This window comes from Girardinichthys multiradiatus, chromosome 10 (genome assembly GCF_021462225.1).
Source record: "Girardinichthys multiradiatus isolate DD_20200921_A chromosome 10, DD_fGirMul_XY1, whole genome shotgun sequence".
Lineage (NCBI taxonomy): Eukaryota > Metazoa > Chordata > Actinopteri > Cyprinodontiformes > Goodeidae > Girardinichthys > Girardinichthys multiradiatus.
This window is the reverse complement of record NC_061803.1, coordinates 10,271,166-10,287,952: the sequence shown is the minus strand read 5'-3', so window position 1 is coordinate 10,287,952 and position 16,787 is coordinate 10,271,166. Positions and strand designations below refer to the sequence as shown.

The 16,787-nt window shown below is 39.1% G+C and overlaps 1 protein-coding gene across 1 annotated transcript in view; it reads left to right on the top strand.

Annotated features, from left to right (window-relative positions):
* Positions 1–11,147: 11,147 nt before the first annotated feature.
* The window catches only part of polr3a (polymerase (RNA) III (DNA directed) polypeptide A), a 41,064-nt gene continuing 35,424 nt past the window's right edge, over positions 11,148–16,787 (top strand). Inside the window, exons 1-5 of the mRNA XM_047378080.1 lie at positions 11,148–11,324; positions 12,167–12,302; positions 12,868–13,005; positions 13,433–13,759; positions 13,898–14,137. Coding sequence (XP_047234036.1) covers positions 11,281–11,324; positions 12,167–12,302; positions 12,868–13,005; positions 13,433–13,759; positions 13,898–14,137 — 885 coding nt within the window. The 5' untranslated portion in view covers positions 11,148–11,280. The remainder of the gene's footprint in view (positions 11,325–12,166; positions 12,303–12,867; positions 13,006–13,432; positions 13,760–13,897; positions 14,138–16,787) is intronic.

Below are 16,787 nucleotides of genomic sequence, written 5' to 3'. Positions count from 1 at the left end.
CATTAAATACGGTAATTAGAATGAAACTCTTTTGGTTTTAAAATGACATTTTGAAGCATGCATACTGATTTTAAAAAGCATTTATGGCACGTTATTTTCCCTCTACAGACATGTGAGATGAATGCATCTTTTTTTGTGGCTTTCCCTGCGGTTGGTTGGCTTCACTCAGCAGAGTAAGGTTTGTGTTTCATTCCAGTCGTGTTTCCTCTTCCCCTCTCCTCCCCTCCCCACCACCCCACCTCCTGAGCTCCTGTCTCCTGCAGCAATCTGTCTGAGAAATGCATGCATAACATCCTTTGAAAATAGCTTTCTGCGGGGACTTCACTAAAAAGCGGCGCTGCATCAAATGTTTCTGTCATTCTCCACCAGGTTGAGTTGACGGCAAAACATTTGCATGCTGCACCATCAGAGAGAAGGAAAGAGAGCAGGACCACAGTTGAGTGAAAGTGTATATATGCATGGAGTGTATTTAAGCGTGATAATCTGCATCAGTCCCTTATCCTTGTTGCACAAAAGAGATACCTTCTTCTTTGTTGGCCTGATTGGGATTTGCTTTTATTAGTTTTCATGTGAAAGGTGTTTTTTTTTTAAATCAAATTAATAGTGTTTATGATAACAGTTGAATGTAACATCAGTGTGTTGGCTTTAACAGATATTTAATAGATACTACAACTGCTAGTCTAAACAATCCCCTGGATTTGACATAAAACACCTCAGATAACACAACCAAAGACAAAAATCAAAATACGTTTTGTAATTTGATTGAGCTGATCTTTAATTATTTACAGTTTTTTGCAAATCATACCACTGATTCTATCAAGTGTGCACATGTTTGGATTGATTATTAAATGCTTTAAAGATACATCCTTTAATTAAATTGTTATCCCTTCTACATACAAGTGGAGCAAAAAACAACCCAACTCCCAAATCTATGTGCCACTGGCCAAAAACACAATCAAGATAGAGAGAAGGGTTTCATCACAAACTTGTCTCCCTGGTGGAGCAGGACTGTCAGACATTCGATTCTCTGGCTGCGATTACCCAGCCCTCAGCTATGAGTTAGATGACTATGAATCAATTGTGCTCAAGGAGAATCACACTGGGGCCTTGAATTAGTTAAAGAAAAAAATACTATCTGCCATGGTTAAACAGACCATGTGGTAGTGTCATCTACTACACACAGCATCTTAAATATTCATGTGTACTTAAGGGAGGAATGAAACCAGCCACAGTGCACGTGGAAACACCCCTTTGCCTGGGAATGGTTAAATAAGCAGTTGCTGTGACTGGATGGCAAAGAAACTGTTTTGCTTCATGTCACCCAATCAGAATTTAACAGGAGCCGAGACAATACTAATCATGCCAAGCTGTTCATTATTGCACAAAGCCTCTAAGAAATTTGTGTTGCCGACATGTTAAAGACCACAGATACAACACATAGCATCAATTCGACATGAGTTAATGGATCTACAGTTGTGTGGCAGGGGAAATAACTGTTCCCGGTAAATCAAATGTGCTCCAAAGGTACTTTTTGACAAGAGTGAAATTAAATGTTCTTTCTGTTTTACTTTACCATAGAAAGTACCCCTGGCTCAGTTCATCTGTATTAAGCTATATGTGTGAGATTTATTTACTCACCAAAGACAGATGAACAGGTGCTCTGCAGCGGGGATACAACCTGTAGTTGGTATCCCGAAGGGTGGTTTGTCCCCCAACACGGGACAGCAGGTCCTCAAATTGTGTCCTGGATAAACGGAAGTAGCACTGAAAGCGACCGCCATCCAGATGCAGGTCCTAGAGTGGATGGTGGTACTCACCAAACTGGTTCCGTCTCTGGAGAATCTGGTGAACCCAGATTTAGCTTTTGCATAAATAAAGCACTGTCATTTACTCCATGTTGAGTTGAAAACGGAAAGCTGCACATAGACACTCCTCCTATTTGATGACGCGGTAAAGAGAGTGAAGCGAGTGGAGCGTTGTTGCCCATTGGCCACGCAAATTGCTAGCGAATTGTCAGGCAAGCGACAGCACACGATTGAAGGCAAGGAATTTGCTAGAATCACGATCGGTCTAAATGCACCATTATTGTTTGTTGGTACACTAGTGTTCATCCTCTGCTGACATCTTACTTGTACTGTAGACGTCTATTTTAATGACATTGATGGATGGTTTGAACAGTCTTCTGTGGGGATGTTCAAAGCTTAGGAAGTTGTTTTTATGGCGTAACCCTGTTTTAAATGTTCCCACAATCTTTTCCCTGACCTGTATGTGTTCCTTGATGTGTTCCTGGTGGTGCTCTCTGATGTTCTCTAACAAATATCTGACGACTATATCTTAATTTATACTGTAAATGTACACAGGTGGAGTCAATTTACTAATTAGGTGAGTTCTAAAGGCCATTGGATGCACAGGGTTTTATAAAAGGTTTCTAGAGCATGGGAGGCTGTGGAGCGAAGGAGGTTAAATACAAATGCATGTCACACTTCAGATTATTAGTTCAAAAAATTGTAAATAATGTATCCTTTTCCTTGTGCATCACAATTATTTGCTACTTTGCGTTTCTTATGCTTGGCACAATAACCATCCATCAATCCATCATCCTCGCATCTCTGTTTACTGCTAAAATTAATGTAATAATAGCTCAGACACACTAAGCAGCTGACTTGTGAATAGCTTTACTCTTTGAGTCTGAAATCAGCCGCTGAACTGAACAAAACACTATGTGAGAGATAATGACTTATAAAACCACTTGTATATTTCAACTCTCACAGTATTTTGTTGTTAAGCTGCAGTGGATCACAGGGTGCAGCTAGGTACAAGTGAAGAAACATGTTTAATTTTCCGTGGGTTTTGCTCTTTCCCTGGAGATACCATAACCCAACCCTGCCATCTGTTATTTTAGTCCAGGTGAACAAATACCTACATGGCCAGATAAGTCAATGCACCTTAATATGAAAACAAACTGCAAGAGATTTTAACATCTTATATTGTGACAGTTTGATTTGGACTAGGAGTAAAACACTTGCAACAAGTGCTTTTAAGTAATCTCTGTTAGAACAGGCATGTTGAAGGAGGGAAGAGAGAGCAGGAGGGGGGAAAAACAGAATGCAGGAGAGATGGAGAAGTGTGGGGAGGGTCGTAGGAGGAGGTTTCAATGCTTCTGAGAGGTGCCTCATTTTCCAGCGCCATCTGTTCCTGTTTTCTGCGAGCTGGAAGCCTCGTTTGTGTCACACACCTCCCACATGCTCACAGGAGCCAGACTTCCACTCCAAGGACTCAATCACCTGTTTCAAACAACTGCACAATGTGACCCATTGCATTTATTAACTTCTAATCACACCATGTTTGATGATGTTGCTAACCTATATTCCCTCAGGGGTTTGTTCCTGCAGGTTGCTTAGTAGGCCCCAAGCGACTGCTTACTCGTGTGTTGGAGGTGGATGACGATGAAAAGGTTGATGGAACACCAGAGTTTTCCTGCAGGCTGGAGTCTGCCCTGATTTCCCTCCATAAGACCAGAAAGAGAGAAGGAAGACAGAACAAGGCCATGCTTCTCCATTTCAATCAGCTGCTGCTATTTCATATCGGTGGGTGCGGGTAGGGGTGACGGTAATTGCTCAGATTTCACCTACAACCATGTTGTAGGGTGCTTCTATGCAAATGTGTCCAGAGAAGGTATGCAACTTATGCAAGGCCCACTGTGTAAGTGAAATGTAAGCTGGAATGTCACTCAGACAAAAACCTTGGTAAGGGGGGTCGGGAGTGTTGTGGGGGTACAGGTATTATAATTCATTTGGATAAATTATTCATTAAGCGGAGGGAAAAAGAGTGATGTTTCTCATATGTAGATAATGTTTTGGCAAATATGTATTCCACCACATCGACAGACACTGGCCTCAAGTTAAGATATATGGCTTTAATAATAGTGACGAAGATGCAAAATAATGAGATGTCTGAAAGCAGAGCTCATGGATGTCCAAGAGAAACATAATCATCTGTTTTAGGCTGTGCAGTGGTGCCTGTTACACTGAATTCTGATATAATTTCAAACCTTTGTGGAAATCCACAACATGTGTTTCTGTCTCATTCTTTACTGCTCTAGCAGTTTGGTCTGCGCTGAGAAGCCGTGCAGCACACTTCTTTGCAAGATTATTTATTCAGATTAAACCTTTTCACCTTTGACTATTGTCTCAACCATAAGCTTAAGTGTATTTCATCTGGATTTCATGACCAACACAAACCATAACTCTGAAGATGAAAAAAAGATGCATGGTTTTCAAAATATGTAACAATTAAAAATCTGAAAATTTAGCTTGCATGTCTTAATCCCCCTTTACTTAAACACCCCAAAAATAATATCCATTGTAGAACATAATGTCCACCAGTGTGTATTTTAATCTTAGTATAAATAAAGCTGCTTCCCAGCATAGAATAGCATTATAATACCAAGGAACACACCTTTATTATAGATAAAGGGAAGAAATTATGCCCCATGCTAACTCTGGAGGAGCTGCAAAGATCCACAGCTCAGGCAGAATCTAATATGAGGACAATTTATAGTCGTGCACACCACAAATCTGGCTTTTATAGAAGAGCTGCAAGAAGAAAGCTATTGATGAAAAAAGTAATAGGAAGTCCTCTTTGTAGTGTATCACAAGCCATGGCAGAGACACAGTAAATATGTGGAAAAAGGAGCCCTGGGCAGATGAGAACATACCCTACCCACATTGATTATGGTGGTGGTAGCACCATGCTGTTGTGATGTAATTCTTCAGCATTAACAGGGAAGCTTGTCAGAATTGATAGGAGATAATTGGACATAACTGACTGAAATTGATCAATTTTGCAAAATAAAATGGGTAAAATGTTCTGTTTCCAGATGTGTAGAGTTAGTAGAGATTTGCCTTGCAGCTGCAATTGCAAAAAACAGTGGCTGTACAGCATATAGACCACACTTTTTAGATTTACGATATACAAGAATTTGACCATGTTTCCTTTTTCATCACCAATTCTCAGGTATGCTCTACTTTGTGTTGGACTATAACATAAAATTATGGTAAAATGCCATACTATGGAAACAAATATGGAAAAGCTCAATGGTGTTAATACACCAAATAAGGCACCAAATAACATGTAGCTCAAATATCTCTTTTAAATTCGACAGCATACAACTGTGTGTACATTCTGTGGATCAATACAACTTGTGAACAGAATACAATAGAAGCCATCTCCATCCCAGCCCTCAGTTCACACAGTCATACTCATGCACGAGAATAAAGGGCTCTTATTACCAACCCGTCCATCACAAATGACTATAATCTATACTGTGATCCCAATTGCTTCCATGGGAAGCTGCCCTCATTTAATTTTTTTTTATCCCTCTTCTCTTTTCTTTTGTTTCAGTCATTCAAACCCCTTACACCCAAATATGAGTAGACACAGAGCCCTGCTGTTTTGACAAGTTAAATGACTACAGGCAACAATGTTTGTCTCAGTCAGTCTGTAAGCAACACACGTCGCCAGCCACCGCCTTGCTGTAAGTTAAACAGATATGTGTTTGTGTCTGTGTGGATGTGTTCATCCCGCCAGTACCCTGCTCCTTTTTTTTTTTACATTTATTTTTCTTCCGCAGCCATCCCGACCCTTCGGCAGCACCCTTTTTGAGGTGAAATTGAAATGGATTGTGTAGCTCAATATTTTATTGACATCAACTTCAAAGAATGTTGCTGCAGTGACACCGGGGATAATTATTTCACCACAGATTTCTTCCTCTCTCTCTCCCTTTCTCTCTCTGCTTTCCTTCGAGCCCTTCCATTCCTGTAGAGAATTAGTTCTGCATAAATTACCCAGGGGAATATTGAATCAGTCTTCAGCCACCAAAGGGGAGTCTGTGTGGCTGATTACTGAACAGCACACACAACACATATGCTGACACGCACCCAGAAACTAGATGGAGCGAGCTCTAAGTGCAGAGCTGACATTACTGCAAAAAATATAGCAATAAGAAAAATTGGGGGGTGGGGATGGGGTGTGGGGTTCGGCCAGTCAGGCTAAAGAGAACGCAAGCTGTAGTAGCCACCTTAGCCTCACACTGTCTTCTCATTACTCAGTCATTAGCAGAGGGATGGTTTTAAAGAAGGGAGAGATCAATCACTTGTCATGGGTCAATGTTTTGCAGCCTCTATTATGAACCTTGGGTGTCTTTGTAAATGAAGAAGAGTAATTACTCATGTTAATCACACAAAGATGGTGGTCACATTGATCCACAAATACGTTTTCCACAACATGGATGTATGATGTGCAAACACAGAGTTGCAGTGGAGTGTTTAGAAGAGCTGGTCAGGTGGGAGAAACAGAGCAGAACAACCATCATGCTGTGAGTACTCAGTAACCTTTAATGTATTAGTTCTGTTTTGTATTTAACCACTGGTTATGTAATAACTGGGATAATGTGCCAGAAAACTAATTCTCACATCATCAAGTGCGGATTAATAAAGTACTGCATTTCTGATAGATTACAGTGTGTTAAAACAGAAATGTTTAAGTTTTCTTTTCTCCCCATTTCCAAGTGTGTTCCCCAGGGTTCTGTTCTTGGACCAATTGTGTTCACCATCTATATCAGCAACATCATTACACACATGAAAATTCCTTCTTTACACTAATGATACAACTCTTTATTCTCCTGCAGACTCAATTTATCCCACTATTTAAAACCTACAATTACAATTTAAAAGCCAGCACCCTAATTTGAAACTGCTCAAAGACTAAATAGATGTTGTTAACAAACTCCAGAAAATGAATTTTGAAAGTCTACAAATCCTTTTAAAAAAAAAAGACTGAACATGAGAGAGTGCCAGACTATTCCTCTGCCTTAGTTTTAAATTACTAATCTTATGATTTCATGATCTGTTTGATTTATCCATGATCTGGTGTGCCATCAATGATCTTGCAGTGTGATACACGCACTGGGAACAGAGCATCTGTGTTTCCACTCAGAACAACTGTTTGGTATAAAGGTAAACCAGTGTGAAAAACAAAACAAAAAAAACAAAAAAAATTTGTGATGGCTTGAGTGAACACTCTTTAATGAGTTTTACATGACCTTACTTTTCTTCCTAGAGGTTAACGGAAACTCTCTGCATGGTTTGTTCTGGTACACCACCTTGTACTTGTACTTATTTCCTAATCATCAGTTTCTATGTAAATAACCATCCAATGCAATGGTTTCAAGGTTTATAAAATATAGTTTGGATCAAGGTCTATGATGTTTTTGAGAAAAGAGTTCTTTAAGACAGTAAGAGGCCACTTTGGTCTCTGCCATCCCGAAACAGATCCTCACTTTAGAAATCCCGAACTATCTTCTTAATGACTGAATCATGGATCAAGTAAATGATTGTGGGGATTCAACCAATTCAACCAATTCAACCAATTCAAAAAGGGTGTGGTTGGTAAAAAAAAGCTGATCAGCTAATTTCACTTGCAGGCCTATCTCTAGTTAAGCCTATCTGCCACCACATGCATCACTGACCTTCCTTTTATATTATCAGTGTTTAAAAACTTTATACATTTATCTGTCCAGCATCTATACACACTTATTCTTGCAGGGTTGGAGGGAGGTAGTGCCTACATATCTGCAGCAGTTATTGGGTGAGAGGCGGCATACACTCAGGGCAGGTCATCAGTCCATCACAGGGCAACACAGAGACACACAGAACAAACAACCATGAATGCACACACTCACTATTGGCAATTTATAGAGAGGAATTTCCTTAAAATGCAATTTGAGGAAGCTGGAGTACCTAGAGAGATCCTAGAGAGAACAGGGAGATCGTGCCAACTCCATGCAAACAAGACCCCTAGGCCTGGACCTAGCATTGTGCCACATTGCATCCCTATTCTGGATTGGATTTAAGACAACTTATTTTAAATGATTACATCTTTAATTTCCCCATTGCTCCTTAAGTAAATACTAAATTCAAGGTTAATTAACTTTTTTTAGCTATTGGCAGTTTTTAAGTTTGTCTTCTACAGTTAAATTAAATAGAAGAGTGCAGAGAGGAAAAAAAAAAATAACATCTGAAAGTATACTTAAACTGTTACAAGTGTGAAGCCTAATCAGCAATGACTAATTTCACTCAGAAGAACTATTATGCTACATGATAATACGTTAAAAGCAGATGAACAGCAATTTTGGCATTCTTGCCATGAATTCTCAATTGGATTTAGGTCTGGACTTTGATTGAGCCATTCTAACACATATATTTAATGAAAGTAGATCTAATTCTTTCCAATGTAGCACAGGATGTTTAGAGTCGTCATCCTGTGAAAATGAACGTATGATCCAATCTCAGATCTTTTGCAGCCTCAGAAAGGGTTCCTTTGAAGATCTGGCTGTATTTAGCTCCTGGCCACTTCCAAACTTAGGTTCCCCATCGCTGCTAAAGAAAAGCATCCCCACAGGAGGATGCTGCCATCACCATGCTGAAACCCATTATCCCTTTCCCTCTACTTCACAGTTAATGATGGAATCAGATGTGAATTGGCACCATATAAATAAACTAAATTCAACTGAACTGAAATGAATTAAAATTATGCACCACTTTGTATTGGTCTATCAGTTAAAATCACAGTAAAATACACTGGTGTTTGAGTCTGTAATGCCGCAAAATATGAAAAACTTAAATGAGTATGAGTATCTACACTTGCAGTATATTTAAGAAAGTGGAAACAAATATTGACTGTAAGCTGGATGTCATGTTCCTTAAAATTAAATTCAAATAAGAGAACCTCTTATGCTTCGGCTGTTAACCAGGTGTTCAAATAAGACTTTTTCTGTTGAAAGATTTCGATTTGAGGGTAATAGTGAGTGCATCATGTTTCTGCACACTAGACACAATCTTACATTTAAAAAATACATAACATGTAATTCTTACTACAATCAGAGGCATTTTAAATACAGTTAGTGGGTAACAATAATGATAAAATAGCTTTTTGCAAATTCACTTTGTTTATTTGTGTCAACCAAGGACATTTCTGTAATGTAGAGAATTCTAATAGAAACATTTGTTTAATGGATATAACTGAATGAATGGATGAATGAATGTTGCATACAGTTAATTTGTGGAGCAATGTTGATCTCAAAAGCCTGAGATACTAGGTCCTTCCACTGGGAGTACTGTGTTTATACATATGTGTTTAAGCTCATAATCGGTCAATTGGCCTTCTGTACTATAGTTGATGTACAGTTTTGTACACAGTGATGCTCAAGAGGGACTTTAAAGGGAGCCAACAGAGCAACTCCTCATGGTTAGAAGCATTATTTGTAGTGGTCCCTTGAGTGGTTTAAAGGACCTCTTCATACACTCCTTAGATATATTTATACAGGCAGATACATCTGTGTATCATTAAGTCAGCTGGTTTCTCTACAGAGACAGAGGTCTTTGGGGAATTGTTGTCTTCAAAGGGAAGTGTTTTTTCAGAGACAGATCATGTAGAGCATTATATTAGTGGTTCAATTAGAGGCTTTCATAGTACTTAAGTGGCAGCAGAGTTAGAAAATGAAAAATCTGATTCAGTCAGGCAATTTTCACTGTCAGTGGTTATAAGCTGACAGAACAATTAATCAACACCAGCACGCAGTGGAAGGAAATTCTCATCAGGAAGTCGTCAGTTGTCATCAGAGATTCCATGCTGTCGTATAAGACAACACAGGTAGCACCTAACAGCAAGTTTATATTAGTCCCTGCATCCTCCTCTCGGTCCAAGCTGTTGGAAATACTGTACATTTGTCGCCCTCTAGAGGCCAGCTAAATATATTGCATATCGTGCAGTTAGAATGGTGCAGCTTTTTACCATGTAACTGTTTTTCTCTCTCTTTCATTGAATACAAATAAAATACGGGATGCTTACACTTGGCATTGCTAATATTATTCATATTTATGTTAAGGAACTAACTAATTAAATTTCCAGACTGTCGCTGAAAAATTATATTCAATGTAGATTTGGTGAAAAAACCTCCATTGCAAAATATTCATATATTCAAAACTAATAGGTGTCATTGGACAGCTGTTAGTTGTGCACTCCACAATCTGCCCTTTATGGAAAAGTGACAAGAACACACAACTGTTGGAAGAAAGCCATAACAAGTCCTATTTGTGATTTGCCACAAACTATTGGCCTGGCATGTTAAATCCCAGTGCAATATATTAAAGTTTGTGACTCTAACGTGACAAAAGTCCAAGGGGAATGGATACTTTTGCACTATACATTATTCAGATGGAATTCAAGTAAAGTGGAGAACTCCCATACTCCCAGCATGACCAGACTTTTAAAAAGATATTCTGCATCCACAATAGAAGAAGAGCAGTTTTCTGTTTTAATTTTTCTGTGTAGAGAATTTCAAGGGCTGCACTATGGCACAGTTCTTGCCTTGCAGGAAGAAGGCCACTGGTTCAGATCCTGGCCAGGGTCTTGCATAAAGTTTGCGTGGTCACCCTGTGCGTGTGTGGGTTCTTTCAGATGCTCTGGCATGTTTTTTGTTATTTCTCAGTCTCTGTATGCACGATTGTGTGTCTCTGAGTTGACCTGGTGAAGAATATGACACTTTCCCTGCAACCCTGTACGGATTAACCAGGTATAGCAAATGGTTGGATAACCTTTTTTAAGCACTTGAGGCAAAACATCAAGAAGAAAAAACAACAATAACATTCTTAACCATTAGGGGGCAGTGCAACCTCCATTCTCACTGAATTCACGCTGCAGCGCAAGTTCTCTTTGGTTTGCTGCTGATTCGTGGTGCTTTTAACTGCTCCTCGTAAATTAGAATTTTCAAATTAGAAAACACTTAAATAAAATCCCGAACAAAGCAAACATGAAATCCAATGACGTAGAAGACAATATAAAAATATTCGCAGTTAAATTCTAATTTGTGACGCAAAATGATAACATTGTTTTTAAAATACTTGTCATTAGTTAGCTTTTAATTCACCATACATTATTTTGTAAATTAATGTTAGATAGTTTTTAATGTTTGAAAACAAAAGCTATTTAGGTGAGGAAACAGTTTTTGACTGCATTCATTAAGGCCCCGTGAGGCTGACAGCATTTCTGAATAATCCTTTGGATAACGTGTGCACCTTGAACGCAGCACTAGTGTGGCTTGCATGCTATCAACACATTGCACGGCCGGCTGCTAGTTTCTTTACATCATGGCGGACTAAGGATAGAGTAACAGTTTAATTTATTGTGCGGAAATAAAATTGTTTTGTGAAAGCTGCCAACATGGTGAAGGAACAGTTCAGAGAGACTGATGTGGCGAAGAAAATGTGAGTGTGACACACTGCTAGCTTGTTAGCTCAGTCTGATAGCCGCACGTTTTAATTCACATAAGGTTTATTTTATTCATACAGGCTCAAATATAGACAGATATTCCCCACTAATATTTGGTTAAAGATCTGTAAGCCAGCTGCAGAGAAATCACAGACCTTTTTAGCGTGTGGTATAATTCTGGTAGATTACTTAACCACTCTTTCTACCAGAAAAGCTAGCGTTTATTTAAAATGTGTTTGGAATAACCTTTATTAATATGACTCATAGTTGTTTTTCCCATTTATACCATAGTCTGACCGCCAACAGGGTGCGGTAGCTCGGACAAATGGTTAGTTCAAGGTGCAGACCTGGCCTTTAAACATAGTCCAAGCATTTGAAGCTTTCGTGTGTGCATGGGCTCATTGTGCTGTTTGAACTCCTAATTGTGTTGAATGATTTAGAGGTAGTCCTTTATCTCCATCATGGTACCCAAGTTGTGCAAAGCAATAGCACCACTGGCAACAAAACAGACCCTCAGCATGATGCCACCATCACTATGCTTGGGAGTTAGTACAGGGTTCTTTGGTTTCAGAGCCCATCATGAGTCTTCCAAACAGTCTTCTGGTCTTTGTCTGATTGCAAAATGGGGGCAGCTGCAAATTTAAGTCAAGTTAGAAGGTGTTAAATTTGAAGTAGGGGCTTTTTAATAGGTTGAGACCTTCCCAGTCCATGTTGATATAGAACTGGCTTCACTGGTGATCAGATATTCTGACCGGAACCCTATCATTTGAATAGTTTAAAAAAGTACTGCATTGGGAATATTTGAGCTTTGACCAGGACTCTTTGTGCTTGTTTGCAGAAGCCACATCTGCTTTGGGATGAAGTCTGCTGAACAGATGCGGCAGCAGGCCCACATCCAGGTCGTCAGTAAAAATCTGTACAGCCAAGACACCAAACGCACTCCTTTGCCTTACGGAGTGTTGGACCACCGGATGGTATGGAGCAGAAAACCAAAACAGTTTTTTTTTTTTTTTATTAATCTTTTTAGTTATAAAAGAGGCCTTCTTTGCAAGTATACTTCATGAGTTATACATTAAACTAAATCCAGTTATGCTCACGAGAATGAAAAGGTATATTTGTAGGTGTCCACATTTATAAACGTGGCTAAGCAGCCCAAGATCATGTAGTTTGTACTGCAGGGTTCTTCATATGCTCTCTGAAAATTTGTGGAAATTTGATTTCAGTATCTTTCAGGTCTGGATAAGTATGGAAAAGGAAAATAAGAGTATGGAAAAAAGTCTTTTTTTTTTACATACTCTACAGGTGCTGGTCATAAAATTAGAATATCATGAAAAGATTGGATTTATTTCAGTAATTCCATTCAAAAAGGGACACTTGTATATTATATTCATTCATTACGCACAACCTGATATATTTCAAATATTTATTTCTTTTAATTTTGATGATTATAACTGACAAGTCAATGTGGTGCATTTTACAGGATGTTGCAAATGAATATTGTTTGCTGAATCTCCATGAGATATTTAAAATTTCCTGCAGGGAACCAGTGAGAAAGACAGACCATGTCTGACATGTGGGAAAAATCTGGCAGATTGTTTAGGGCATTACGGCTACCTGGATCTGGAGCTGCCCTGCTTTCACGTCGGCTACTTCAAAGCAGTTATTGGAATTTTGCAGGTCAGTACTGATAAGGTCCTCAAGTGTTTCAACTTTTCAGTAGAGTAAAAGATGAATCTTGAATTTGAACTTTGTGGTTCTCTTTTTATTTAAAAACCTTCAGCATGATCAGTAAAAGCGATTAACTGTTAGATACAGGAGTAAAATGAACAATCCTGCCTAAATAAAGTTTAAATCCTCTGTGCCCAGTGGAGGTCACTAGAGTGTCACAATCAGAACAAGATAATAAATTAAGTTCTAAATAAATTATCTGAACTTTAATTCATTTCTCATTTTCCTAAATTTGTAACTTGATATTTTATTCATGCAATTTAAATGTATATTTCATTTATCTTTAAACAACTGAATCTGTAATCTTGTTTCTCCTTATTGAAGTGGTACTGATTCCATCACCTCGTTCTGGTATAATATTTTGCTCTGTGTCCAGATGATTTGCAAGACATGTTCCAGCATAATGCTGATCAAAGAGGACAAACAGCAGTTTATGGATTTCTTGAAGCGCCCCAACCTGGCCTATTTGCAGAAACGAGGGCTGAAGAAGAAGATCTCTGATAAATGCCGCAAAAGAACAACCTGCTTGAACTGTGGTGCTTTCAATGGACCTGTGAAAAAGTGTGGCTTGCTAAAGATCATCCATGAGAAGTATAAAACAACTAAAAAGGTGGTGGATTCCTTTGTGTCTGATTTCCTGCAGTCCTTTGATATTGCCATCGAGCACAACAAACTAATGGAGCCTTTGTTGCCCAGAGCACAGGTACATTTCAACACTTTTAACGTAATTTACTTGAATAAAATGTAAATTTTTCCAGAATTGTAAACTCTGAAATGGATACTAAAGCCATTCTTTCCTACATTTGAGAATTGTGTGCTTTCATTCTAATTCTTTTTCCAGGAAAACCTAAACCCTCTGGTGGTTCTTAACCTGTTTCGGAGAATTCCAGCAGAAGATATCCCTCTGCTGCTGATGAATCCAGAGGCGGGGAAGCCTGCGGATCTCATTATCACCCGCCTGCTCGTGCCTCCTCTCTGCATCCGACCGTCTGTGGTCAGCGATCTGAAATCCGGCACCAACGAGGACGATCTCACCATGAAGCTGACAGAGATAATCTTCCTCAACGATGTCATCAAAAAGGTTGGTATTTAGCAGTGAATGTGTTTTTTAAGTCTGTCATCAAATGAAATGTAGTTTATTGCAAATTTATTGATGCCTGTTGATTTTTCTTTTTCAGATTCTGTCACATCCTAATCAAAACCTTTTTATCAGGAGTTTATGTGATAGACCAACAAATAGTACCTCAATCAGTGCTTACGAAAAGCAAATGCATTTAGGTCTGGACTTTGACTGGGCCATTCTAACCCATGAATATGCTTTGATCTAAACCATGCCATTGTACAGGTCCTTCTCAAAATATTAGCATATTGTGATAAAGTTCATTATTTTCCATAATGTCATGGTGAAAATTTAACATTCCTATATTTTAGATTCATTGCACACTAACTGAAATATTTCAGGTCTTTTATTGTCTTAATATGGATGATTTTGGCATACAGCTCATGAAAACCCAAAATTCCTATCTCACAAAATTAGCATATTTCATCCGACCAATAAAAGAAAAGTGTTTTTAATACAAAAAACGTCAACCTTCAAATAATCATGTACAGTTATGCACTCAATACTTGGTCGGGAATCCTTTTGCAGAAATGACTGCTTCAATGCGGCGTGGCATGGAGGCAATCAGCCTGTGGCACTGCTGAGGTCTTATGGAGGCCCAGGATGCTTCGATAGCGGCCTTTAGCTCATCCAGAGTGTTGGGTCTTGAGTCTCTCAACGTTCTCTTCACAATATCCCACAGATTCTCTATGGGGTTCAGGTCAGGAGAGTTGGCAGGTCAATTGAGCACAGTGATACCATGGTCAGTAAACCATTTAGCAGTGGTTTTGGCACTGTGAGCAGGTGCCAGGTCATGCTGAAAAATGAAATCTTCATCTCCATAAAGCTTTTCAGCAGATGGAAGCATGAAGTGCTCCAAAATCTCCTGATAGCTAGCTGCATTGACCCTGCCCTTGATAAAACACAGTGGACCAACACCAGCAGCTGACACGGCACCCCAGACCATCACTGACTGTGGGTACTTGACACTGGACTTCTGGCATTTTGGCATTTCCTTCTCCCCAGTCTTCCTCCAGACTCTGGCACATTGATTTCCGAATGACATGCAGAATTTGCTTTCATCCGAAAAAAGTACTTTGGACCACTGAGCAACAGTCCAGTGCTGCTTCTCTGTAGCCCAGGTCTGGGGAATGCGGCACCTGTAGCCCATTTCCTGCACACGCCTGTGCACGGTGGCTCTGGATGTTTCTACTCCAGACTCAGTCCACTGCTTCCGCAGGTCCCCCAAGGTCTGGAATCGGCCCTTCTCCACAATCTTCCTCAGGGTCCGGTCACCTCTTCTCGTTGTGCAGCGTTTTCTGCCACACTTTTTCCTTCCCAAAGACTTCCCACTGAGGTGCCTTGATACAGCACTCTGGGAACAGCTTATTCGTACAAAAATTTCTTTCTGTGTCTTACCCTCTTGCTTGAGGGTGTCAATAGTGGCCTTCTGGACAGCAGTCAGGTCAGCAGTCTTACCCATGATTGGGGTTTTGAGTGATGAACCAGGCTGGGAGTTTTAAAGGCCTCAGGAATCTTTTGCAGGTGTTTAGAGTTAACTCGTTGATTCAGATGATTAGGTTCATAGCTCGTTTAGAGACCCTTTTAATGATATGCTAATTTTGTGAGATAGGAATTTTGGGTTTTCATGAGCTGTATGCCAAAATCATCCGTATTAAGACAATAAAAGACCTGAAATATTTCAGTTAGTGTGCAATGAATCTAAAATATATGAATGTTAAATTTTCATCATGACATTATGGAAAATAATTAACTTTATCACAATATGCTAATATTTTGAGAAGGACCAGTAGCTCTGGCTTTATGTGTAGTATGGTCGTCCTGATGGATGGTGAACCTTCTCCTCAGCCTCAAGTCATTTGCAGCCTCTAACAGGTTTCCTTCCAGGATTATTCCCTTTTAGCTCCATCCAGTCAGCTTCCCTGTCTCAGTTGATGAAAAGGATCCTCACAGCATGATGTTTTCTGATGTGAATCATGTTTAATGTGATGTGCTGTATTAGTTTTCTGCAACACGTAGTGCTCTGCAGCTTGATGATGTTTACCTCAAAAACGATTTCTTTATTACGTCTTGCGCAGGATGTTTGCTCATCCCGCTTCTTAAGATTGGCAAACTGTTTCAGATTATGTGTATGTGTTCATGTTTGTTTTCTTTTTTAATATTCAAATGAATTAATTAATAACTTATGATTTCTTACAAAAATTATACATTTCAGTGATTTTTTTTATAGGAAATGAGCTATAAGCAAAAAATGCTCTCTTTTGTATCAAAAAACATTTGTCTTTCTTTACTAATAGCAACTGGGCTCTCTGAAAGAGGAGGTCTAAAAGTTTTTATTTATTTGCACGATGGACATTCTTATTTTTCTCTTTTTCCTTTTTGCAGATGTTTTACTGCTCCTCTATCATAGAATTATTTTTGTCAGATAATTTGCTTTAAATCCATGACTGATTGATTTATTAAATGTCCACACTCTACCCCTTTCATAAGCATGCAGGTCTTGTTTGAGCCACTGGGTTACATTTAAGATCTCAGGAGCACTCTGCAAGGTGTTGATTGATGGAATCAGTGAAGCCAGATAAGCAAATGAAACTCTGGATATGTTAAACCT